This window comes from Musa acuminata, chromosome BXJ2-7, assembly GCF_036884655.1.
Source record: "Musa acuminata AAA Group cultivar baxijiao chromosome BXJ2-7, Cavendish_Baxijiao_AAA, whole genome shotgun sequence".
In the NCBI taxonomy this organism is placed as follows: domain Eukaryota; kingdom Viridiplantae; phylum Streptophyta; class Magnoliopsida; order Zingiberales; family Musaceae; genus Musa; species Musa acuminata.
Window position 1 is genome coordinate 3,616,780 of NC_088344.1, and position 24,326 is coordinate 3,641,105.

Sequence of the window (24,326 nt, forward strand, 5' to 3'; positions counted from 1 at the left end):
AAGGCCTGATATCATCTCAATTACATCCTTCTTTGTCACTGGCAACTCGAGAGTCCTGTAGGTTCTATACACCATTAACACAACAAGTCTTTATCATCTCCATCTGACAGTGAAATGGTATGCCATATATCTAAGCAGCATCTGATGAGACAAATCCATACAACCACTACATGTTATACAAATGCACGACTATGATACTCGAGAATAAATCTGGTTGTTGATTAAGATAGCTTTTCTTCAACCAAGTGGTCTTCTTGAGTTGGGAGTGGCTGCTTTAGGATTATGATGTTTGATGACTGCTTCTTTCTCTCAACCTAAATTTGAGAGAGAGAGAGAGAGAGAGAGAGAGAGTGAAATCCCCATCATTAACTCACAACATAGTGAGATAGACATTCAGATTAGATGTAAGTGCTTGTTCATATGTTCTTGTCTCTTTACATTTCCCTTCTCCCTCAAGAGGATATTAATTTCACAAGGCATCCATGTTTTGTGACAAGTGGCAACAATAATGACATAGAATAATGCAAGTAAACAGCTAACAGTGACCTAATCCTCTACTAATTAAATAGTTTAGGCTTTCCCTTCTGATTCTATACACTAAAAAGAACTGTGAAGGTCCGAATCGTGACCCACATGCCTGTATTACATCAGAACTTTACAGATTTGCATGTTGTTCTCACTGCTTCTTTTCTTATGAGGGATGGCTAAGTGCCTGCACCTTCTTGTCTGGTGCAGAGGGTCAAAAGAACCCTAAAACCACAGCAAAAAGCAAGTGGAGAATACAATTGGTTCTGTTCAGTATCTTTTCCTGCCATCGTAATTACTCTCTCTAATTCACACTTCTTTCTGCTTATGAACACCATATTGGCAGATCCAGCTGGTTAAACTAATGGCACCAGCACTGTTGCTGGTTTTGCATGGAGGGTTGATCATGTCTGGGCACTGATATATATCAACTGCAAGTTGATGTTGTATCTAAAGATTACCAGCTATGGAAGAACATGCATATGATGAGAGGACAGGCCAAACCAGATTATGTATGGTCCCCCTTCTACCCTTCTTCTCTCTTACCATCTGAAAGGTCTTTGGCCTTCCTTTCCTGCCCTTTTCCTCCTCTTCCTTTGGTGTGAGATCAGTCTATCTTATCTTGTTTCCACCCTTCCGATCATGTCTGGGAAGCTGTTGCAGCAGTCTGCCATAGGCATATCAAAGAAACATCTCTCTCTCTCTCTCTCTCTCTCTCTCTCTCTCTCTCTCTTCTCTTGGAGAGCCAGTGGGATTCACTAGCAATACAGACTCGTCAGCAAGCAGCCTCCTTCCTTCTGCCTTATTTTTCGGGCTTCGGCCTATCAAGAGAAGGGAAGAAAAGAGAAATGCCTTGAAGCGTAGGAGATCAAGGCTGGATCTGTATTCTTTCAAGAACCGAAAGCTTTAGGGTTGAGTCATGGAGGCGTTTAGGGTATACGACACCTCCTCGTCTTCTCCCTCTGTTCCCCCATCGGAGAATGGACAAGCGCCGGCGGCTCCTCTTTTAGATCGCGAGCACATGTTCGACAAGGTGGTGACGCCGAGCGATGTCGGGAAGCTGAACCGCCTCGTGATCCCAAAGCAGTACGCGGAGAGGTTCCTCCCCCTCGACCCGTCTCTTGCCGTCAAGGGCCTCATCATGTCCTTTCAGGACCTTGCTGGTAAGCAATGGTGCTTCCGCTACTCCTACTGGAACAGCAGCCAGAGCTACGTCATGACCAAGGGGTGGAGCCGCTTCGTGAGGGAGAAGCAGCTCGCTGCAGGCGACACCGTGTCCTTCCTCCGCAGCGCCGGCAACGCTGGGCAGGACCGCCTCTTCATCGACCTGCAGCACCGCCCTCCGCTTCCCATCACGCAGTTCTCTCTTCCCGGACGGCCAGTGGGACAGTGGAGCGGATTCATCGCATCGTCCTTCTACTACCGATCGGCATGTCCGCGACATGTAGGGGTGCAAGAAGATGCAGGTAGGAGTGACATGGTGAGCATGCCGCTGGTCCCAGGCTCAGTTCCGGTGGTCTTCGGCACAGCTAAGCCAAAGCAGCTCAGGCTGTTCGGAGTAAACCTAGAGTGGCCGGACGCGGAGGGCAGCAGCAACTCCCAATCCTCGCCATCATTGCAGCCTGCTCGCTGGTGGAGCACCTGAGGTGCTGAGTCCACTCACTGACATCAGCCCGGAATAGCCAGCCAATGTACTTGCAATCACAATGCAGTGAGGAAGGAATAAGGAAGAAGGCATCCTCTCTCCATATATGTGGTTTAGACTCCACCATTGTGTCGATTGTGTAGCACATAGCAATTGAGCTGAAGCACTTGTGATGAGAAGGAAGGGGAAGGAAGAACGAGATGTTGCTACTGCTGTACTCATTTTTATTCAGCTGAAACTATTTGATTGGTCAATCATGCATGCATGATGCATCTGCCTACTTTTATCTTTTTGGATTCAGCTATCAAGTAATTATCATGCTCCTCCTCTATCTTGTTCGTAGCCTTCTCCTACAGGACGATTCTCAATAGAATAGAATTCAATTATCTGTTGTTGTCTTGTTCTTTGTAGGTTCTTCAGCTTTATTCTACCTTCAGTACAGATCACTTGCCACTTGCTTTGGATTGTCGAGGACGTATCAGAAGCTTGTGATGTTGGATCTCTCTCTCTCTCTGAGACACATAGTAGAACGAGAAATGAAGGCATATGGAACTGATACTGTTCACCATTGTTCTTAATGTTGCCAGCTTCTGAGGAGAAGAAAATAAAGAGCATGTCTGAAGCTCCTTTTCTTTTCCTTGTGATTATGAGCTCATTATGGAGTTGGATTTTTATCTTATTTTTATTTTAGCATTCGATACTAGTCGAACCGATGAAGATTGTGGTTGATGAGTTTTAGACACCATCAAAAATCTAAATTTAAAGCTTAAGCTATTAAGCTATGGAGTATACATCTAATTATGTAATTATCCTTTTAGTTAGGATTAATGATTTAGTGAATATTATATAATAATAATACTATATAGTCTTTGGGGATTTTGTAATAATTGTAGATTTTCCCTTCTAAAAAATATGTAGTAAACAAATTAATGATTTGAAAATGCTTTCATATCTACTTTGACAGTGCACAATATTAAGAATTATCAGATTCAAACATGTTAGAATTTCTTGAGATAAGAAATGAAGTTTACTTTTTTTGCTAGCCATTAATTAGACCATATAGCATATGACAAATATCTTTTTTGGGAAAATAATATCATTACAGGATTGTCACATAATCACCAAAACTTAGCCTTAATTTATGGTTATCCACTGCCTAATCTCTCCTTTCTTCATGAGCTAATCATAACATCTCAAGAGCATGCTGTGATAATGATACTGGTGCCTGGGATTCATGTAAGTCACATGATCTTGGTGTCATCAGTAGCACTGGTAATCCCTAGTCATAGCTTCTGAATCATCTGATGTTGCATTTTGATAGATGAGTTGCCTTGTTTTCTGCAGGAAGATGGAGAAGAAGAAACAAGGTTGCCTTCTATTTCCATCACTGCCTCTCTGGTGCCACAGGTTAAAGAAGGTCTCATGCTATATATCCATATCAAAGGTTGCAAATCTACACATGTGATGTTGACATTGCCATTTTGTTTGTATATATATATATATATATATATATATATATAGGGTTGGCTTTTATATATCCTTATATCAATTTCTCTTGTGGAATGGATTCATTGGGCCGCAAGCATTCCAAGGCTCAACAAAACCACAGCAAATATGATATGGGCTAAGGTCTTTTAGCCGATGTTAAGAATATAAATGAGATCATATCATCGTCTATATAAGTTTAAGCTTTTAGATGAAATGATATTAATCACAAAATTAAGATAGTATGGGTGTCGAAATCAGATTAGATGTGCAAGGAAGAACAGTAGTTAATCATGGGCAACCATTAAACCAATAGTAGTTTGCATTATCTTTACTTGGACTATAATTGGTACTGAACACCACTTTCTACAGATTCTGTCACTCGAGCTTAAGTTTCTGCTACTGATGCTTTTGTAGTGGACACAGCAATGGCATCAGGATCCTGCTTTCCTGGTCACTACACTGTTTGCAGCTGCACTTTGTTCTCTTCGTTGCCCTCCGCAGGTTTCACTTCACTATTACGGGCTTCTTTGCTTTTGCCCCACAAGAGGAAGTAGAGACCAAGGATCACGAGCGCAGACCCAAGAACACTGGCAGAAAGCAAGAAACTAGGCATGAAGCGGTGTCTGCAAGGAATAATGGACGAGCACAGAGCAGGAGTACCTTCCGAGGTAGATCCGTTCATGGAGGACGGAGGTGTCGATGACGGCCACGATGATCTGTATGAGAGGAGTGAATGCAGAGGTGAACAGTGGTCCTCTTTTCTCCACGCACCATGACATGGCCAAGAACCCTATCCCTGATCCCACTATCCCCTGCGACGAAGGTGAAGGGAGCCGTAAGTATCTCAGGGATTTCGAGTGAATTGTATGCTATCGGATCGCATACCGAGTACAGCACAGTGATCAACTCCAGCTTCGTCTTCAGAATCCACATGGAGAAGCTTCGTTGAATGGCTAAGCTCAGCGCGGCGGCCTGAAGGAAACTGATGAGGAAGACGAGCGCGGCGCCCGAATACAGCGCAGGGTACTTCTTGCCGACCTTGGATTGGACGAGGAACCACGAGGAGTAGCAAACACAGGCGGCGAACAGCGCAACCGTGGCCATCAAGCACTGTCTCGAGGTGTAGTCGACGGCGAGGTGCGTCGGCCGAGGCTCCGACGCCCTCGATGGGTGAGGTGAGCTGGTCAAAGCCACGCCTTTGTATAGCGATAGCAGCATTGCACCGGCGATGCACACGGCTGCCCCGATCGCCTTCGCGATCCCCGCCGTCCGCTTCAGATTCAGCGTCTCTAGCCTGCAGGAGCGAGAGAGAGAGAGACGCGGCAATCTCGTCGTTAACGTGCCTGCAAGCTTATTAGCAGCAACAACAGAGAGATACCGGAAGAGTAACGCCATCAGGAAGGTGAGCACAGGAAGAATGTTGGCGAAGGCGCACGCGAAGGTGGCCGAAGTATACTGCAGGCCGAGGAGGAAGAGGTACTGCGTCAGCGCCGCGCTGCAACGAGGAACAGATCTGTTGGTTTCAGGCGTACTTTCTCAAGCGTATAGATGGATTACAGGAAAAGGTTACCCGAGTGCTGCGCTGAAGAAGAGATGGACGCAGATATCGGCGGTGAGAGGCGGCCTCGTCTTCCTGGAGTCAGAAGCCATGCATCATGGTGTACACAGCAGGAACACTCGATCGGAGCGCTGGAATGGAACGTCTTATACCTCTCGCGGAAGTAGGCGATGGGTGACAGGATCAGAGCCGCGATGAGTTGGCGGAGGGTGATGAGCAGTAGCCGGTTGGTGCCCTCGTCGATCGCCTTCTTGATCATGATGTTCATCACCGCGTAGGCCACGACGATAGCCAGCATCACCAGGACGGGTTTCCACTTCCCCCACCAACCCATTCCCACGTCCATATCCGTCGAGGACGCTTGCTGCTTCGCCATCCCAGAGCGTGCCTATTTAAGCCAACAGGTAAGGAAAGATTCTATTTGAGTCACCTCATGGCTTTACAAGATTTACCGCTGAGATAAGCAAGATATTGCCACATGGAGGGATGTGGTGGGGCAGGCATCGGATACGCTGCAGACATTGAATCATTGATTTCGACCCCATTTCTTTATATATATATATATATATATATATAAAGAATTAAAAATATCATTATTTTCGCTTATTATAATATTTTAATCTATTATAGTGTTTTCGACCAGTTTTTGTCACCATAACAAAAACATTACAAGATATACTTAAAAATATTATAATAATTAAAAATCAATAAATTAAAATAAATTTAATTTAATTAAAAAAAATTTAGGGATATTTTTAATAATTTTCAAATTAAGGGTATTTTTGCTTCTCACATTGTTAAAACAATTATTTTCCTGCTTTTCCAATGTTGCTTTCACTAAATCATCAATAACTTATTTTATTCTCATGAAGCAAAGAACAAAAATAATTCATAATAAAATTATAGAGAATTCTTATATATTTTCACTCCTATTATGTATGCATATGTTTTAAATCAAATAATCAGTGTACGAAAATACAAGAAAACAAGAAAGATAATATGCGTAAATACTTTAATTTCCAACCTCAATGATGATGGGTTGAAGAATTCACAAAAGAGAAATATTTGATTCATTTATCTCAGATATAATACTTTAATTTCATGTGTTGTCACAATGAGCTTGACTATCAACTTTTCACAAATGAACAGGTCAGTTGTTGGATAACAACTGTTCTTTAGATGAGAACTTGATGTATTATATCTGAGATAAATGAATTAAATCTCTCTTTAGTCTCTGTGAAGTGTTATCACAACATAAAAACATTGGCTAAAAGTGAACATCCCTGCAAGATAAACAAGTTAAATATACATCATAATAGAAAACTTTGGATCACTAGATGTGAAAGTGTAATCTTCAGTTTCAACTCACTGATGTGATGATAATGTTGAGAATTTAGCACAAAAGATCATGAACTTCTAAACTATATAAGCTAATAAATGCAATGATTTGCTGTAACTTGATCACCTAGAAGACCTCAATCTTTGTCTACCATGTCCTACCTGCTTATTTCTTCTTAACATTGTATACTGAAGAGATTCAAGAAAAGCATATGCTTCGACCGTCTTGACAACTCTTCTTACATGCATACAATCTATTTAATTCATAATGATGGAAAGTAACAGTTTGAGACATTACATGAGCTTGAAACTATTGGAGTATAAGTGGACTATAAGAATGATTTTTTGACATGATTCTGTGAACAAACATTTGGAACTGCTGCAGTAATATTAATGGAGAAGTGATGGAACTAGTAAAAACCATATAGGCGCAAAACATACGCAGAAGAATCTGAGGCAATGCATCGAGTAAATAAAGCTTCTAGGCTAGTGGATCGAATATGATATGATAAATATCATATAAAGAAGGCTCTTAACCTTAAATACAAAGCATTTTCTGTGAGAGAAAAAAAAGAGAATTTTTGGAAGTGGTTGAGTGTCTAGACACCTGGAAAGTGTTGAACAAAATGATGCAGAAGTGACAGTATGAAGCTGAATGATAGCTGCTTTGCAATTATTCTGAATGGAATTTGTAGAATTGCACTTGCAGAGCATCATGCAGAATATATTTTCTTCCGAGACAAAAAACATCATACTACAAAAAATATCATACTAATGTTTAACACACCTGAAAAAAATGCCCCAGCAGGTCAACTATCTACTTGATTCTTCATGTTGGAAGAAGAGACTTTGCACAAACTTCTGAAAGCACCACCCACTTAATCAGATAAAGTAGCTTCAGTGTCCTGCATTTACAGCATGGTAGAGTTTCACCAAACAATATGTAGTTAGATTCACCAGAGGCCCAACTTTTGCCTTGAGAAGCATGCTAAAGATGAAAACAGCTTCTGAAAAGAGAAGTACAAAGATATTAGTTAGATTTCAGCAAGATCTTCTGAAATAAGAAAATAAAGGTGCCATTTGCGAGTCACATGGCCCCACCCCAGGCATAGTTCATAAAGTTTTACAATACCATTGTCGATCACAATTAGGATACAAGATAAATTATAATATATTAAGAGAATGAGTAACTATAAAAGGAGAATCATCCACTATAAAGGTGAGAAAATGATAGCTTACACAAATGAGAATCATTGCAAATGATGCTTCCTACCATCAATGATACGGATTGGAGACTGGAATCACCTTTTTTTTTCTTTTGAGAGTGAAAGAAAGCTAACTATTATGTTGACTACCAGTGTGTCCAGATTCTCTGGTGCAGTGTCAGATGATAAACTTTGGAATGCTTGGTAAATATGAAAGAAATGTTTAAAAGTAGATGCATATTTCTTTCCTTCTTGCAAAGCAAATTAATTAAGATATGATCCTGCCTCCACCAATGAACAAGTTCAATTATTTAACCATAGTTAAGAAAAACTTCATTCCTGAAACTATACCACATTTTTTCAGTTTGTCTGATTTCTTCTTTGAAAGAATAAAAGGGAGGAAAATGTCCACAAGAATCATATTCAAAATGATCTCAATTAGCATACAATAATGAGAAAAAAGGAATACACAAAAACATGAGAGAAAAGCACCAACAGTAGATAGTTATACTAGAAAAAAAATAGAAATACAAGATAACGAGTAAAAAACTAAAGTTGATAACAAAACAGTACAGCTATGTTATGCAATTCTACTGATTGTAACATGATTGTAGGTCAGCTTCTTGCCAGATTCTCATTTGCGGCTAATAGTGGATCATAAGAATGATTTTAAGCAACATTTACTCCAGAACAAATATGATTGCCACATTAAATGACCAACTTTTCAAAAAAATTAGTTATGATTAGTGCATGAATAATCAAAACTAGCATTTCTTAGTCTCAAGAACAGTGCCATAAAAGGTGATGAAACAGAATCAAGTATTAGTTGGAACATTGGCTTCTCCAACATTTCTGCTGCTTTTATTTTTCTGCTATTTAACTTGCAAAAATACAATGACTAGTGTACAACCTTCTTTGGGAGAAAAGGAGAGGGAACTCCAGCATAACATAGTGGACTATGGAGTTACTGATGCCATGGCATCAGAAAGCCTTACACTAGCATTCAATGTCATTAGAAAGAAAATGATATCCATGTCGATGATGCATGAATAGTCTATTTAAGTATGGGGAACAACTTTAGCAACAATCTTATAAAGCAACAATGCCATTTGTCTGCACTTCAGAAAGTGCAAAGCCAAAGTTTCCACTATGGTTACTGTTCTTTGCTTTATTGACTACAAGATTCTTGTTAGTGTAAGATTTGTCACTCAATCTATATTCTAGCATAAGATGTGAGGATGCATAACCTTTCTCAAACTACAACCTGCTCTAATCTGTTATTTATTCTACATGACGAAATATTTTTTTTCCTACAAAATTTAGTTACTGGAGAATAAATGATGAAAATCATATCTAATCTATCATCTTAAACATGTTGATATTTAACATGATACATATCATAAGAGGAAATCCTATTGAATTCATATCCTTATTTGGATTCTTTGAGGTTTTATTTAAGTTCTCTTCCAAAAACATTCTCGACCTGCCTGTTTATTAGGAATTAGGAGGATACAAAATATTAGGAGGAAGCTCTGGAACAATGATGACAATGACAACAACAACAATAAATATATGAACATGCTACATGAATCCTCTCACCTTATTGAGTTCTGTTCATGGCAATGCTATTGGTATCAAACTGAAAGCTACCAAATTTCTTTTAAAAAGAAAGTTATTCATGACTTCTATCACTTGCCTCTCACAAACTTGCCATGTGACCCCTCCTACGGTAGGTTCAATATGACCTGCCAATGTTGGCTTTATAGGTCAAGCTTGTGAGAGGCCATGTGAGATTTGAGAGTTTGTAGAAGGGGGTTTGGGGACATGTATTTTATTTGAACTCTTAAAAAAAATTGCAAATAGCTAGTCCAAATAACTATATGTATCAAGTAGGACAAAGCATCAGATGCTCCACAGACAATGCAACTTTCTTTTATCTGTCTGACATACTATCAGATGGAGAAGACTAAGCAGATAACAGAGAACATGATCCTAAGGATGAATACGGAGGCCAAACTATTGGCCACAATGGAAGATGATGAATGAGTGGTGTCAAATCAGAGAACCTCTTTCCCTAAAGGCCTGGATGCTGTGATTTCTACCCTATGAGAAGATAAAGTTGTGTGACACCAAGTGCACTTGCAAAAGACTATAGTGTGGAAAAGAAAAGCTCAGACTGGTTTTGGTGTCTAATCGTAGAGAACATAGTTCACCACTGAAACCAGTAACGATATGATATTTAGGTTTGCTGGATTCAACTGCAAACAAGTCATCCAGGCTCATGAGTATGAATGCTAATGCACTTTCCACCAGACCTTTGCTTGTGTGAAGGATCATGAATTCTTTGAGTAGAAAAATGCTTCCATGTTAACCATCTTTTCATAATTACAAATCAAGATAAGAATGTTACTAAAATCAGTCTGCTGCAGCAAACATGCTAAAACTGTCTCAAAACCTCAGTTGGACAAAATGACACTTCTGGAATCTCAGTTATGAAAAATGACAAGACCAAATAATTTATATGCAATTTATCCCCCAAAAAAGACCCACACTTCTGGAATCTCAGTTATGAAAAATGACAAGACCAAATAATTTATATGCAATTTATCCCCCAAAAAAGACCCTGGAACTTGTCAAGGAACTATGCCTGAGAAGCCTCATGAAATCCTAGGACTAACTCTAGGTAACTCTAGGTGAAAGCTAGAACAAATCCACAACCATTTGTTTGGCATACACCACCAAATCCTAAAAATCACCTTCTGGCAAGCAAAACACCTGATAAAGATTCGTTTTTCCATTTGATTGGCATACATAAGTTGCATTACTAAAGGTGATTAACCAGGTCAACCGTTAAATCCTGTCATGTCATAGAACAAACCCAAAGCCAACCAGAAACAGTAGATACAACCAAAATCAACTTTCCATCAAAAGTAAAGTATTCAGCAATAAAAACGTCGGTTCAAAAATATGATTATATTGCAAACCCAAAAAACAAAACACACATCCAGCACTAGAATGGTACTGATGATTAAAGAACAGCTTTTTAATAAATGTAATGAGGAACTATTGAACAAGGAACAATAGAAGGTCGTATATAACACTAGTTTTCATCAGAACAACCCATGTAAGTCACCAGAAAATGAAGTGCAGCAAGACAGGGTTCAAAAGTAAAAAAGAACTAAGCTGAAACTAGAACTTCAACAATCACACTAGATTAAAGAGTCAATTGACCATAAGACACCTTCCATGAAAAAGGGAAAGCCTAGACAATTGGTGCCTATATCTCTTACTCTATTACATTGCTTAAATTCCACCAGTCATTGTTCCCTTCCCACTAACACAGATGCCATCCAAGGACTTCCTGATGTCCTTCTTTACATGACATTTCTGAGAGCAAAAACAAAAAAGAGCCATGGTGTTAATCTTAATATGACATACAAATAACAGTATGCGGAAGAAAAGTGGTGCAGGATCATTACAACTCAAGCATTAGTACAACACTTCAGATTCATGAAGGACACTGCTGAACTTCTATAAATATAGATGCTACAGTCTAACAATTATGGCCAAGGAAGATTAGAAGGAAAATAATTAGCAAAGGAAGTTTACTTAAAAAACAGTAACTCAATAAGCTGTACGTACAAATTGATCAACATACCTAGGCATCTACTTTTGAGTAGAATTTTACTTTAGATGGGTGACAACAGAAAAAAAAAAGGTTAAGTGCAACAATAGAGACATGATAAGAGGTTAGTTAAATTTGATACAGGAAAAAAATATCAAAATCAGAAGGCAACATCAGCACTGAAGGAAAACAATGTCAATAGAAATGATGCTATCAAGAAAAAAGATACAAAAAGAGAAATCTAGTTTCATGTCCATTCTGCTACTGATCTGAGAACAATAAATAAAATTGTTAGCTAGCTACTTAAATTAAAAGCTTGTTAAGTCTTAAAAATGAAAAATGAGAAGAGTATGTCCACTGGAAGAAAAGACTATTCAGAAAATGTTCAGTTTCAGTGAACCAATAATAGAAAAAAACAATGGGAAACTTACACTTCTTTTCTTTCAGAAGGGGAACTAGGCTGTGCAACATAGGCCACAAGGCCTAAGAAGGTCATCTCAGATCACAAGGTATAAAATCATTCTCATTGAAGCCCACAAAGGAAAGTTAACCACCAAAACAGGTGCGAAAATGTGCAGCTTGCGCAGGATGGGATCAAATCTCCATCTCCCACCAGGCAGAGAGAACACATTCAAACATCCAAGACAAGGGTCAGAGTCATAAAGAACTAGCAGATACAACTAGTGATAATATAGTCCAAAAATTTAAAGAGATTGCAGTTTACAAGCTTATATATGACTATTAAGACTGCTGAATCATGCAAATTGGTTTAAAAATAAAAATGTAATCTGGATAGTAGCAATATATCAAGAACATTATATATTTATGCATAAACATACCAAATATATACATGCAGCACATGGATTTACTAGTTGCTTTGAGAAGGATAATGATGTATTGTACTTGTATCATCTGTTTTCTCAAGTCAATTTTATTTACAAACTACAACACATACTGCAAATGTTTGTATATGACAATAATATAATGAGTAAAACACACTGAAATGCTAAATCTCTAGAGAGTAATAAATTTCACAAAATATTATTATCAGTTGAATAAAAATATGGATAAGCTACTTTGTTTTGAATGTGAGACTGGCTATAGCTTAATGCTAGATTACTGCTAGGCCTTTATGTTAGGTCAACCAAGTAGGATAATCTAGACCATAAGATAAGTATGAGGAGGAAGGGCCTTCGAGAAACATATGATGTTCTCTGCACTGCACATTCATAGATGTTTCTGAGTGAGCTAAGGCTTCACTAAGAGGACACTAGAACAGTACACAGAGAAAGATATTTATCCGATGAAACTATATAGATAAAAAGGGATCAGAAGAATTGACATAGAGAAAGTCTCATTGCAAGAGTCTTCCCCAATATGGGGTCTTAAGAGCGCAAATGTACAAAAGGATATGATTCATCCAAACTCTCACAAACAATAAAGCACAAAGAATATATCAATATCAAAGGCAGCATTAGGAAGTTGTGGAACATGGAAAGATTAAACAAAGGAAGGATTTCAAAAACTCATGTTTAAATAAAAATCACGATATAAAGATACCAATCCAACTTTGTTCATGCCAGTAAAAAATGTGTTAAAAAAATGAATGAAATAGCATTGAGTTTACAGTATATAAAAGATGGCAACTGCTCAGTCCACTAAAAAACCTGAGAGACCTATTCTATCTCCATAATTGATGCAACCAAGAAAGCCTCCTGATCCTTCTCTTCAGGAGAGAATTTCTCTTCTGCAATCTCATAGGCTAAAGTTTTCAAAGGGGTCACTTACCCCTGGAATGACAAAGGAAAGTCTTCTCTCACATAATCTCGTTGACATATTAAAAGTTCTTTGGGTGATGAAGTTTTCTTTGACCCCAGTGAGATCAATTAAAGCAAAGAACAATTTCGCACTTGACTTACAAATAAGTTCCCAGGTGGAATTCATATCTTAAAGTTGGAAAGCAGTCAAGATCCTGCTGGGAGGAACTTCCTAACAGGAACGTTCAAACTTTCTAAAGAGGAGTTTGCATGACCCAATTATGATACCACAAGAGTTGGTTCACACAATGTGTCATTCTAAAGGTAGAATTCCCCAAATCCTTATAAAAGTTGATATGGAGAAGGGAATTGACAGGTTATCATTGGCTAGCTATCAAACAAGTCACGAAATTAAAGCATTTCCCTGATAATTTTTTTACCCAAGGTGTTCTTGCTTAGTGATGGAACCCAGTCAATTAGCACCAAGAGTCAAAGAGGAGATCATATCGGTCTTTTTCCAATGTTCTACACTATGCTGAATTTTCTGTTAATGGGAAGACAATTATTACATTCTCTAACAAACCCAGTTTCAATATACCTTCTAAATGCTGAGACATTGCTGTCCATAAGGGCTTCCAAATCCTCCTGTCATATCAAATACTACGAGCTGATAAATATTATTCCGTCCCAATTACTACAAGCTAATCAATTAATTTATACAATATGGAAGACAAATCCACCAGACAAGACTAGATCAGCTGAGCGAGGGAGATGGATAACCTTCTTCTCTCTGAGGAAGTTGTGGATCTCAAAGCAGGAGCTGTTGTTGGTGATGGAAGCGCATGTCGTAGCGATAGCCCTTGGCGATACCAATGATCAGGTTGTCGACGTGGCTGATACCGAGGAGGATGGCGGCAGTGCTGCCGCGCGACCCGAACCAGTCGTCCACCACAACCCCGGGCCGCCCTCCGGCAGCTGGAAGTCCAGGTTCAGGTGCTTTAAGTAGCGCGCCAGCTTGCCGCGCGGCCCCTCCACCTCCACCACCTTGGCGTCTACCTTCACAGTCACCCCCCTCCGGATTCTCCGTGGTCTAGGACGACAGTAACGTCTTCATCCTCCAACTGTTCGACAAAATGCACAACCTTCCCTCCTCTTCTCTCTTCATCACCCTTTGCCCCGACGGTGATCTCACTTGCCCTTAAATGTATATAGCAGTGAGAAGGGGTTTACCGCTGGGACCGGCGGGTAGGGTTTTTTGCTTTGAGAACTGGGCGCAAGGGATGATGAGTACATGTGGACCCTTTGATTTATCTTTGCGTATCGACACTTCATTAGCTCCTTCCCAAACACTTTGGCATTCCCCTAATTTCCTACTCCCCTCGAGACTCCCGACGCACACGGAGAAGAAATGGCGATGATGAGAGCGAAATCTCTCCACCTCCCTCTCCGCTCCTCTCTCACCGCCGCCTCCTCCGCCCTCTTCTTCGGCCGAGCAGAGCCCGTCTTCCTGTTCTCCCCTCCCCTCCCTCTCATCCGCCACTATCGCGGCGGCGGCCGCTCCCGCGATGACTTCCCCTTCTCCAGGTTGGTGAATCCTGTCCTTAAAACCCTAGCTATTAATTCCTTGTTGTTTTGTTTTCGGTTCCTTGACGAGAGGTCGTTTGGGGATGAGGGATCGCTCAGGTACGAGCAGCCGCGGCTGCCCATCAATTGGGGCATCCGCATCGTGTCGGAGAAGAAGGCTTACATCGTCGAGAGATTCGGAAAGTATCTGCGGACCCTCGGTTCTGGAATCCACCTTCTTGTTCCCCTGGTTGACCGGATCGCTTACGTCCACTCCCTCAAGGAGGAGGCCATCCCCATTCCCGACCAATCTGCCATCACCAAGGACAATGTCAGCATCCTGATCGACGGGGTCCTTTATGTTAAGGTAATATCGTTTACAATGAATTCTTTTGTGGTTTTGAATCTTCTAAATTTGATGCTCTACGTTGTTTGTTTTGCTCTGCACCATGGAACTGTTAATTCTCAAGATTTTATGATTTTCATATGCTTATGTCATTGGGTTTTTAAGACTGTGAACTCGTGCAGATTGTTGATCCAATCCTTGCGTCCTATGGCGTGGAGAACCCAATATTTGCAGTGATCCAACTGGCACAGACGACAATGAGGAGTGAGCTGGGTAAGATCACTCTTGATAAGACTTTTGAGGAGAGGGACACGCTCAACGAAAACATTGTGGTAGGATTGCTGTCTACTTTGCAATTTCACCCTTGCTCTGGCTGAACCTAATTGGACAATGCCTATCTCGGATATAGAGGGTGACCTAGGTGGCCTCATGCTTGCAAGATTAAAGTCAAATTGACCCTTGAAAATCTAGCATTGATGGGAGTCTCATGCACTAGGCCATCAGTTTTTGCTCTTATTTGCTGTGTTTTATCTACATTATTTATGTATTTTTCTGTTTAATTTTTCATTTTCATTGAAGTTCAGATTTGGATACTGTGCATCCCTGTAGAAATGTCAATCCCTGTACATCTGAAATACATAAAGAAGATAATAGCCTGCATGTAGAAGGTGCAGTACAGTAAATTTTGTAGCATTTAGTCATCAAAATTAAAATAGGATGAATAGTAGACTTCTGTTGCTCATATTTGTGTATAGGTGAACTCTACTTTCTGATGTGGAAGGCTCAAGCTCTTATTGATAGCTGGTAGTTTGCTGATGTTTTTTAAATTGGTATCGATATTTTTGGAGGTCAGCAACAGTAAAGAAACTTCTATGAAGGGCATTGTAAACAAGAAAGAAATTATGTCAAAAGAGGACAAGATTCTAAGATCATGGAAGGGGATTATTGGTTGGAAATGATGTAAGGCTAAACGATCCAGAATTTATTAGAGTGTTGAACTAGTGTTGATTTGCCTTGTTTGCCAGTGTAGAGTCACTCGATATAATCTTATAGATGCCTTAGATGGACCATTTAGATCATTTGATTACTCAGCTAGGTTCTGGATCTCTTTTTTAGTCATTTTGCTATCTTCCTGATGTCTTGACATTGCAACTTTTGAATCATTGGTAGCAGTGACTAGAGCAATCAATCCTGACTTTTCGTAAGAATATATATTTAAGAGATCATTTTGAGATAAGACAATAGTAGTAGAGGTGTAAATAAAGAAACTTGAGATCCATGGGCAGAAATTTCCTGGGGTTCTAGCTGTGCTTAACCTTCAAGTTCATATTTCTTGCTATTAGGTTGGACTTCCTGTTTCTTTTCACCAATTGCTTTCACTCTTACCTGAAACATCTTATTAATATACAATTCGTAGCATTTCCTTTTCCAGCTGCCCACCATTTGGTGAAATGTAAATGTAAGTTAATTACATACGCATAGGAAAGTTGTGGAGAAGTTTATTGAATCTTTGAAACCGTATATTGCTATTAGTAGTTCTTTTTAAGTTTTTTGGGTTTGTTTCATTTATATTTTGTCCTCCATAGAGAGCAATCAACGAGGCTGCTTCTGACTGGGGCCTTAAATGTCTGCGTTATGAAATACGTAAGTTCTTGAACCTATTTATTTAGTATGACATATTACCAACAAACTTTACTATTTGCTTTCTTCTTAATTATTTTTTACTGTTATTTTGTTCTAGGGGATATATCTCCTCCACCAGGAGTCAAGGCAGCTATGGAGATGCAAGCTGAAGCAGAAAGAAGAAAACGTGCTCAAGTTCTTGAGTCTGAAGGTGCTTCTTTCAAGCCTTTTTCTGATCATTACTTTCTCCTGCACCAAGTTATCTCTTCCATGGCAAAATGTTTTCTTTAGGATGCCATTTTAAAAATGTCTATGAAGCATTTTAAAGATGCCATTTTAAAAATGTCTGTGAAGCATTGGCAAGCTTGTTGTGTTGTAAACTAGTTTGGAGCTAGAAGTATGTATTTGGATAGAAGATACATACTGTTTTTATCGCCCATTAATTTCCAATCAAAATACTAAAGCATGACTTCTTAATTGAACAGGAGAAAGACAAGCTAACATCAACATTGCAGATGGAAAAAAGAATTCTGTGATCTTGGCATCAGAAGCTGCAATGATGGACCAGGTTAATAGAGCTAAAGGTATCATGTCTAATTCCTTTTATTTTTCTAGCTCTGCAAACTAATCATCTGCAATAAAACATAGTTTCTGGTCCGAAAAGAAGATATTATCTCTGCGAACTAATCATCTGCAATAACAGAACTTTTTTTTTGGCACATTATGCTTGAAATATGTTGGAAGATTAATGAAATCTTTCCGTAGAATTGAAAAATGTTTGATAAGGTACTAATGTGGAACAAAAATTATTCAAGTTTCTAGGTTGATAGAGGATGATGCATAATGAACTTGAGAAAATGACATTGCATGCAGATTGACAATGTTATTTTCTTGAAATTATTAATTGATTAACTTGTTCTGTTGCATCTTCTTATGAGTCATGGAGCACAAGGTGAAAGAGGCACTTTGTAGTTGGTGTAAGGATACAGGTCAGAATTCTGTGTGGCAGTGTTTTGCAAATAATGGGTGGGCTTCTGTGGAAACTTCCATAAGAATGAGTAACTTGTGTGAAAAGACGGTTGTAGTAGGTTTGCTAGGTGGATTACCAATTACATGGCAGGGTATTGTTTAATCTTACTGCTGTGCTTGTAAGGCTATTCACGGCAGTCTGGGGCCTTCAGATTAAATTTTTAATTAATGTCAAATATACATGATCTAACAAAGAAGAGACGAGCAAAAACATGCATAATATGATTGTTTTTATCCGGAAATTGTTTAATTCATTATGCAGTGATGCCTTCATTATTTGCTGGCAACATTTTTGAAGCAGTTTTAGAGTAAATCCTACCACAAATGTACTACTGGTAGCAGATGCTTGACTGAGATAAATATGAGCATGGGCACTGACATTAATTCCGGCCTCTAAAGTGCCCGCTGACTCTGAGTACCTAGTCTCTGAAGAACCTTATGAATTGGCACATATGTAGAGAAGCTAAGGGTGGTATGGGCATGTTCAACGGGGACATATGGATGCACAGGTGAAATGTGGTGAATAACTAGTTATTGGTGATGCGATCAGCCACTAGAATTGAAGCCCCCATTTTGTAGTTTGACTATTACTTTAGTCTGAGTGTTACGTAAAAAATTCACATAAGCAACTGAATAAAGGGTGACATTGTATGACTGCTTCAGCGGTCTGGTCCATCACCACATAGCGTCTGGTGTCCTATCGTGAGATATTGATATTATCTTTCAAAATATATAGGGCTAAAAGCATGGTCATTCCAACTTAAGAATATGAAGCTGAAAATGTGTTAAGCTTCTAAAATGTTTCTCCATGATTTTTTAAATATTTTTTTCTTAAATCAGGAGAAGCTGAAGCAATCCTTGCTAGATCACAGGCTACTGCTGATGGCTTAAAGATATTGTCAGAGGCCATGAAAGCTGAGGGAGGTGCTGAAGTAAGATCTCCTTGTGCTTCTTTTTTTCTCCCATTTTGTACATTCTCATCATGCTCAGTTTTTCACTTAACATCTTGAGGATTACTACATGTCTGAATTATGGAAGTTTGTTCCTTTCTGCAGGCAGCAAGTTTAAGAATTGCTGAGCAATATATTACAGCATTTGGTTGCATAGCAAAGGAGGTGAGGAACGAGACTGTAAAACTTTGTTAAAAGCCCTTTTACCGGCAAGGATTTCTTATTTATATTTCTTTCTCCTTTCTTTGTTCAGGGAACTACACTTCTACTTCCTAGTTCTGTTGGAAATCCTTCTTCTATGATAGCTCAGGCTCTAGCAATTTACAAAAAGCTTAATGTTGGCAATATAAGTTCCCTTTCACTGGATAATCCGCAGGCAGAAACCTCAGATGAGAGCAAAACTGATGGTGACACTAGAATCAATGAGGTTAGAATCAATGCTCTTTCTGATCCAAGCGAAAGAGCATTCTCTCTCCAAAGTCCACCAAAGGGATTCAGCTAATCCCTGTTTTGCTTGAGAAGTCATCAAAGGAAATCAGTTTTGCAAACAACAGAGGCCTGGGACTCTCATTCTGTTTATCCTCGAGGAGAACGTGTAGAAATTTTGACATTGTTGATGAGCAGGTCAAGACATTTGAAATGGTCTAGTCTTCTCGACTAACATACTCAGTTGATAATCTGATGTGCTAAACAGATCCTTTTTCCCACAATATTGGAACTTCCGAATGGGCTGGATAAAAAAAAAAGTATTATACTTTTAAAAAGAGTAAATGTCTTTTATTTTTCTGAAGTCCGGAAGACACTGATGACTGATGATGGATTTATTTGGACGGTGATTCTTGAAAGGTTTTGAGCACAATTTCTACATAGTTTTGCATACACAATGGCCATGAGTACTACTGTTGTTGATATATAATTAGAGCCTGATTGCCTTTCAACAGAAAATGCTGCAACCAAGCATAATTGCATTTGGGGGCTGTATGCCTCCTGACTTGTATGTTAACAGGATTATGAAGCTTGTGAAGTGTTGCAGAGCAGTACTATTCAGTCGCGAGGAAAACGATGATGGAACAAAATGAAGTGTTCGGGTTTGCATGAAAGGAACCGGAAACAGTGCAAAGATATCACCCTCAGAAATCAAAACCAAAAGAAATGCCCGAAAGCCGCAGAAGAAGAACAGCGAGTCCACGACTCAGTATCATTTGTTGACGACCCGGCAAGACTTCCGGATCTGCCCCTGCGTTCCCGTGAGCACTTGAATGCTGCCCATCTTCACCATGGCGTTCCCAAACAGAGAGGGGAAGCTCAAGCTGCCGCTGGCCAAGGACTTGACCGTGCCGTTGGTCGCAGCGTCCATGGCTAGGTTCTGATCCACCTTGAGAACGCCTCTCTTCGCCAGGAGCTGCTTGTAGTAGCTGTTGTCCACCGTGCTTGGCGTTCCGTTATCAAGGAAGACGCTGTTGTCCACCTCCGACGTCTGAGGGCACCTCGACTTGAGCATGGCGACAAAAGCGGGATCCATGTCCGGGTCCGGTTTGCCCGTTCCATTGTAGTTGTACAGGCGATTCAGGATGAACGAGCAGTGCGTGATCCCAACCGTATGACCTCCTGCAAATACACACACACACACAGGCTGTCAAGCTTTTATCACTTACCTATGAGACAGATACCAAAGTCATTAGGGGACGTCGTCTCTTCGAGCTACCTAGTAGCAGAACCATGTCTGAAGCACTAATCCCTTTCGCCCTGAACGCCGCAATAGCTTGAGTGGCCGACAATGAAGCTCCCGGGAGATTTGCGCTCGCATCGGAAGCGAGCGAGATGTTGCCATCCCTCCTCCCCGTTTGCACCACATACGTATATTGCGTCCCACCACCCTGAAGCGTTCAGATCTACTAAGTGCCGATGCCATGCACGTAGGATCGACGTTGAAACCCTTACGTACCAGCACAACAGCATCCCTTGTTGCGATCGCGATGATATCAGCGCAGGAAACAACGCCCGGGCATGTACTTTCTAGTTGTGCCTTCGCTTGATCAACGAGATCGTAGCCTCTCACGCTTAAGTTGGGGAGGGCCGTCTTCTCGGTTCCACTCCCATCTATCAATATCGACGCGTCGCATCCCTTGGTACGTGGAAGAAGGAGTCAATCACCCAGCTAAAGGACCGTTTAGTGTCTGTCTGGAAACATGCAGCATACCCTAACGAAGCAGTCGTGGAAGTGCAGCCGGAGGAGGGCGGCGACGATGGATCGGTCCTGTGCAAACCTTGCGGCGACGATGCTTTTGACGGTGGCCTCCACGTCGGTGCCGTTGCATTTTCCCTTGTAGAACCCGGCCTGCAGCGCGCCGCGGGTTGGGGCTATGGTGAGGCACAGTAGGGAAGCAATCGCGAACACGGCGGCGAAGCCGGACGTTGCGGCCATCTTCTTTGAGGAGGAGGAGGAGAAGGATGGTTGGTGGTGAAGCAAGGAAGCATGTCGATGCCTGCATGCCATATAGGAAGGAAATAATGCGTGAATGCATCGCTTAGTTTAGGACGTGCCATCAAGTAAGATGGCACTGTTTGATTCGTGCTCTGCCAGTTTCAAGACATCGTTCCCAACACGTAGGATGCGCGGTGACTTCTGGGGACCTTTTATCCTGTGATTACCTCCATGATTGGAACTGCAACAAGCAGTGGGATGCCACGCACCCTGAAACTTCACAGTATTAAAAGACTCATATGGATTTGGTGGACTCTGCTGCATTGCGAAGGTCATCCACCAATCATGGCCGAAAGGCTCGTTAAGGATGTTCTCTTATGCAACCTAAATCTAATGCTGATAAGCTTATGAGGTGAAAATAATATTTATATAATTAATATAAATTTAAGTATTTTAGATCAATGATTTAAACCATCAATTATTTTTTGAGGATGAGAAAAACAAGCGAGAAAGGATTACTCGTGGATGAGATTAAACACTCATCACATACCATAAACTTGTAGTCGAATTATGATATGATTTGCGCTTTGGTGAGGGTGTGAAACATGTGTTTGATTTACAATTTAATATCTTATTCTTTTGAGATATATGTATATTAGTCCCGATCAATCTGACTCGGACTCGTCTAATTTAAAATTTTCAACAAATTTTATGTTAGCAAAATAAAGTGTGGATAGTAAGAGAAAAATGAAAAGAATAATATGATTACGAACAACAATACATGCCATAATTTCCTAACACCTTCGTGATTTATGAGATAAATGCAATTTATCTTCAAGGAGAAGAGCTTTTATCTAAACACAAAATGGTGGTTAATTTGGATCAAAAGGTGACTTGATTAGCAATCATTCTTCCTCGGAGTATATATTGTGATAGTTAAGATTTCGCTTTCCTTGAGAATGCTCCACCGAACAGTCAATCTTTCACTCTAATGGCAAAGGTGCCTATCCTTTTCATACAATGTAGATGTGGATTGTCTTGACTTGATCCAAAATGCTGACCATGTAACTATAGATAATGCACGAATGATCCAAAATGAGGACATCACGGTTTGGAGTCTAACACAGAGACCTATGCTTGAAGTATGGAAAGCTTTGTGATCTATCTTTCTAGCCGTCACTGGTTTACCATCTACTGGAAATCCTTGTGGATCATGGTGGTTGATATGTAGTGTGATCTCCGAAGAGGTGCAATCCAAATCACCATGAGTTAGGTTCCCAGATTTGTGCTTCTTAGATCATGCATGTGAAACAACACCATGAACCACTGCACATCTTCCTGCGATCGGTCCCAATGTCCTTAACCATTGAAAATAGATTGAAAACATGCATACTTGTGTTGCATTAAAACACCACCAGAAAAATATGTCAGATGGTGCTTCTTCTTCATTCACCTGACAGAAGTAGGTGTCCTTCACCGACATGCATTGACTCGAACATAACTTCAGCTTCACTTTTTGTTCAGAATGTCCTTCTTTCTTTAAATCGTGTGTCCTTAAGATTCTCCATCCATACTCCTGGTTTGTATCACAGATGCAACTTGCTGTTTGGGTCCTGTTGAGATGCACAGTCCTCAGTAGGAGAAGCTGATCTCTCTCAGAAAAAGACAAAGTTCGATCTTCGGTATGCTGTAGCCAAGAACTTTTCTTCTGATGAAAGACTTGTACATGCAAACGTGGATGACCCTTTAGATATATGCTTTACTTCTGTTCTTGAGAGAATATTTGAGGACGAGAGCCCACCGTCTGTCGCTTCTCTCAGAAGTTTCTTCTTCCTCCACGCAAATTAATTAGCTGCAACTAAGTCACATCTTATGAAGAAGGTTCGGTGGTCAAGCAAGAAAGGAACTGCTGGTTTGGGGAAAGATAATAGGTAGGTGGATACAAACGTGCCCGATCGAATTCGTCCACGTAAATCTCACCACTCCCCTTATATGTCCCTCACGCCATGTTAGGTCATGTGAAGAAGACCGCCGAAGAGAGCAGCCAATGACAAGAGTTCCGTCCGTCTTCCTCTTCCTCCTCCTCGTCTTCCTAATTGTGCTGCATCAAAGCATGGCCGCCGCCCACCACCACCACCACAGTATCGTCAGCGAGACCTGCAAGCACAGCGCCGACGGCGACCCCAACGTGAACTACACCTTCTGCGTGGAGTCGCTGCAGTCGGTGTCCAAGAGCAAGCACGCGGACCTTCGCGGGCTCGCCATCATATCGGCGAGGCTGGCGAAGGCCGACGCGAAGCACGCCAAGTCGAGGGTGAAGACGCTGCTGAAGGCCAAGAAGATGAGCCGCTACAGGAAGTCCTGCTTGCAGACTTGCCGGGAGCTGTACTCCGACGCCATGGCAAGCCTCAGGGACTCCGTCAAGCTGATCAAGGCCGGTCGCTACGGCGACGCCAACGTGTATATAAGCAGCGCCGTGGATGCGCCCGGGGAGTGCGAGGACAGCTTCAAAGAGGGCAGCATCAAGTCGCCGCTGGTGAAGGAGAACCACGACCTATTCCAGCTTGCTGTCATCGCCCTCAGCATTACCTCTCGCCTCGGATGATCATATACATGTTCTTCTTGTTCTCACCATATATAGTATCCATCATGTACTTGTTGATCGATCTCAATCAAGGCTTTCTTTTCCTTTTGTGTTTTTTGTTTAGGCTACAATAAATCTAGCAGATTTATACATTTGGGATCGATTCGAGAAGATCGCCACTAAATGCCGACGCATTGCAGGAAGCCAATCACTTTTTTATATATATTTCATCATCTCCTAAGACAAGTCGACTAACGAGACAACAGCTGACGTCGCGTCCTATCCTAAAAGAATCTTGATTTGAGTGGTAGCTGACGCGATGGGTGGAGGCTCGCCCTGTATTGACCCGCACTACCAAGTCCACCACCCCTGCCAGGAGACCGACGGGGGTAAAACTCCAGTTGTGGAGACTGATGAAGCCACTCAAAAAAGGATGAATGAAGGGGCTGTAGATTGGATCCTTGAAGTAACAAGGAAGAAAAGGGCCATCTCTGGAGGAGAGCGCAAAGTAGGAGTGGAGCATCTTGGGGTAAGAGAAAGAAACATTCTTCTGCGCAAGCATGCTTCACACTCCAAGCAAGAAAGGAAAAGAAGATAACAAGCAGCTGCAATATCTCTTCTACGATGAACTGCACATATCAGGAGGGAATAGATGCCATCTCCAG

At 40.8% G+C, this 24,326-nt stretch overlaps 5 protein-coding genes across 9 annotated transcripts; 3 read left to right on the forward strand and 2 right to left on the reverse strand.

The window, feature by feature from the left end:
* Positions 1-1,444: 1,444 nt before the first annotated feature.
* On the forward strand, positions 1,445-2,170 carry LOC135618026 (B3 domain-containing transcription factor NGA1-like). The gene has a single exon (XM_065118927.1). The coding sequence runs from the start codon at positions 1,445-1,447 to the stop codon at positions 2,168-2,170; it is 726 nt and encodes a 241-aa protein (XP_064974999.1).
* A 1,732-nt stretch (positions 2,171-3,902) lies between these two features.
* LOC103990629 (WAT1-related protein At3g30340) lies at positions 3,903-14,305 on the reverse strand. 5 transcript variants are annotated; one of them, XM_065116134.1, is made up of 10 exons: positions 13,922-14,305; positions 11,816-13,786; positions 11,058-11,146; positions 7,342-7,459; positions 5,369-5,604; positions 5,229-5,291; positions 5,037-5,153; positions 4,544-4,952; positions 4,319-4,470; positions 3,903-4,245 (listed from the first exon to the last, which is right to left on the reverse strand). In XM_065116134.1, exons 5-10 carry the CDS (start codon positions 5,590-5,592, stop codon positions 4,113-4,115), a joined length of 1,098 nt encoding a protein of 365 aa, XP_064972206.1. In that variant the 5' UTR covers positions 5,593-5,604; positions 7,342-7,459; positions 11,058-11,146; positions 11,816-13,786; positions 13,922-14,305; the 3' UTR covers positions 3,903-4,112. The 5 variants fall into 5 exon arrangements, with proteins under 5 accessions (XP_064972206.1, XP_064972205.1, XP_064972208.1 ...); XM_065116133.1 differs by having other exon boundaries at positions 11,050-11,146; XM_065116136.1 differs by lacking the exon at positions 11,058-11,146 and having other exon boundaries at positions 11,818-13,786.
* Positions 14,306-14,410: 105 nt separating this feature from the next.
* On the forward strand, positions 14,411-19,423 carry LOC103990627 (uncharacterized). The gene is made up of 9 exons (XM_009409837.3): positions 14,411-14,725; positions 14,825-15,071; positions 15,233-15,382; positions 16,637-16,694; positions 16,792-16,884; positions 17,159-17,257; positions 18,543-18,634; positions 18,758-18,817; positions 18,906-19,423. Exons 1-9 carry the CDS (start codon positions 14,550-14,552, stop codon positions 19,152-19,154), a joined length of 1,224 nt encoding a protein of 407 aa, XP_009408112.2. The 5' UTR covers positions 14,411-14,549; the 3' UTR covers positions 19,155-19,423.
* A 295-nt stretch (positions 19,424-19,718) lies between these two features.
* Positions 19,719-21,107, reverse strand: LOC135616684 (peroxidase 57-like). Its single transcript, XM_065116137.1, has 4 exons — positions 20,853-21,107; positions 20,598-20,777; positions 20,358-20,529; positions 19,719-20,260 (listed from the first exon to the last, which is right to left on the reverse strand). Exons 1-4 carry the CDS (start codon positions 21,075-21,077, stop codon positions 19,851-19,853), a joined length of 987 nt encoding a protein of 328 aa, XP_064972209.1. The 5' UTR covers positions 21,078-21,107; the 3' UTR covers positions 19,719-19,850.
* A 1,797-nt stretch (positions 21,108-22,904) lies between these two features.
* On the forward strand, positions 22,905-23,769 carry LOC135616070 (putative invertase inhibitor). Its single transcript, XM_065115238.1, has 2 exons — positions 22,905-23,008; positions 23,091-23,769. The coding sequence occupies exons 1-2, from the start codon at positions 22,950-22,952 to the stop codon at positions 23,680-23,682; spliced, it is 651 nt and encodes a 216-aa protein (XP_064971310.1). The 5' UTR covers positions 22,905-22,949; the 3' UTR covers positions 23,683-23,769.
* The last annotated feature ends 557 nt before the right edge of the window (positions 23,770-24,326 follow it).

What these genes read in the sequence shown, in the direction of transcription:
- LOC135618026 (XM_065118927.1), top strand. Translation starts at nt 1,445, where the DNA reads ATGGAGGCGTTTAGGGTATACGACACCTCCTCGTCTTCTCCCTCTGTT.
- LOC103990629 (XM_065116136.1), bottom strand. Translation starts at nt 5,592, where the DNA reads ATGGCGAAGCAGCAAGCGTCCTCGACGGATATGGACGTGGGAATGGGT. An exon ending in TGATCACTGTGCTGTACTCG is followed by an intron (nt 4,471 to 4,543) that starts GTATGCGATCCG and finishes CCTTCGTCGCAG; the next exon opens with GGGATAGTGGGATCAGGGAT. An exon ending in GAACGGATCTACCTCGGAAG is followed by an intron (nt 4,246 to 4,318) that starts GTACTCCTGCTC and finishes GCTTTCTGCCAG; the next exon opens with TGTTCTTGGGTCTGCGCTCG.
- LOC103990627 (XM_009409837.3), top strand. Translation starts at nt 14,550, where the DNA reads ATGGCGATGATGAGAGCGAAATCTCTCCACCTCCCTCTCCGCTCCTCT. An exon ending in CGCTCAACGAAAACATTGTG is followed by an intron (nt 15,383 to 16,636) that starts GTAGGATTGCTG and finishes TGTCCTCCATAG; the next exon opens with AGAGCAATCAACGAGGCTGC. An exon ending in CCAGGTTAATAGAGCTAAAG is followed by an intron (nt 17,258 to 18,542) that starts GTATCATGTCTA and finishes TTCTTAAATCAG; the next exon opens with GAGAAGCTGAAGCAATCCTT.
- LOC135616684 (XM_065116137.1), bottom strand. Translation starts at nt 21,077, where the DNA reads ATGGCCGCAACGTCCGGCTTCGCCGCCGTGTTCGCGATTGCTTCCCTA. An exon ending in TCCACGACTGCTTCGTTAGG is followed by an intron (nt 20,778 to 20,852) that starts GTATGCTGCATG and finishes CCACGTACCAAG; the next exon opens with GGATGCGACGCGTCGATATT. An exon ending in AGACATGGTTCTGCTACTAG is followed by an intron (nt 20,261 to 20,357) that starts GTAGCTCGAAGA and finishes GTGTATTTGCAG; the next exon opens with GAGGTCATACGGTTGGGATC.
- LOC135616070 (XM_065115238.1), top strand. Translation starts at nt 22,950, where the DNA reads ATGAAGAAGGTTCGGTGGTCAAGCAAGAAAGGAACTGCTGGTTTGGGG. An exon ending in GGTTTGGGGAAAGATAATAG is followed by an intron (nt 23,009 to 23,090) that starts GTAGGTGGATAC and finishes ACGCCATGTTAG; the next exon opens with GTCATGTGAAGAAGACCGCC.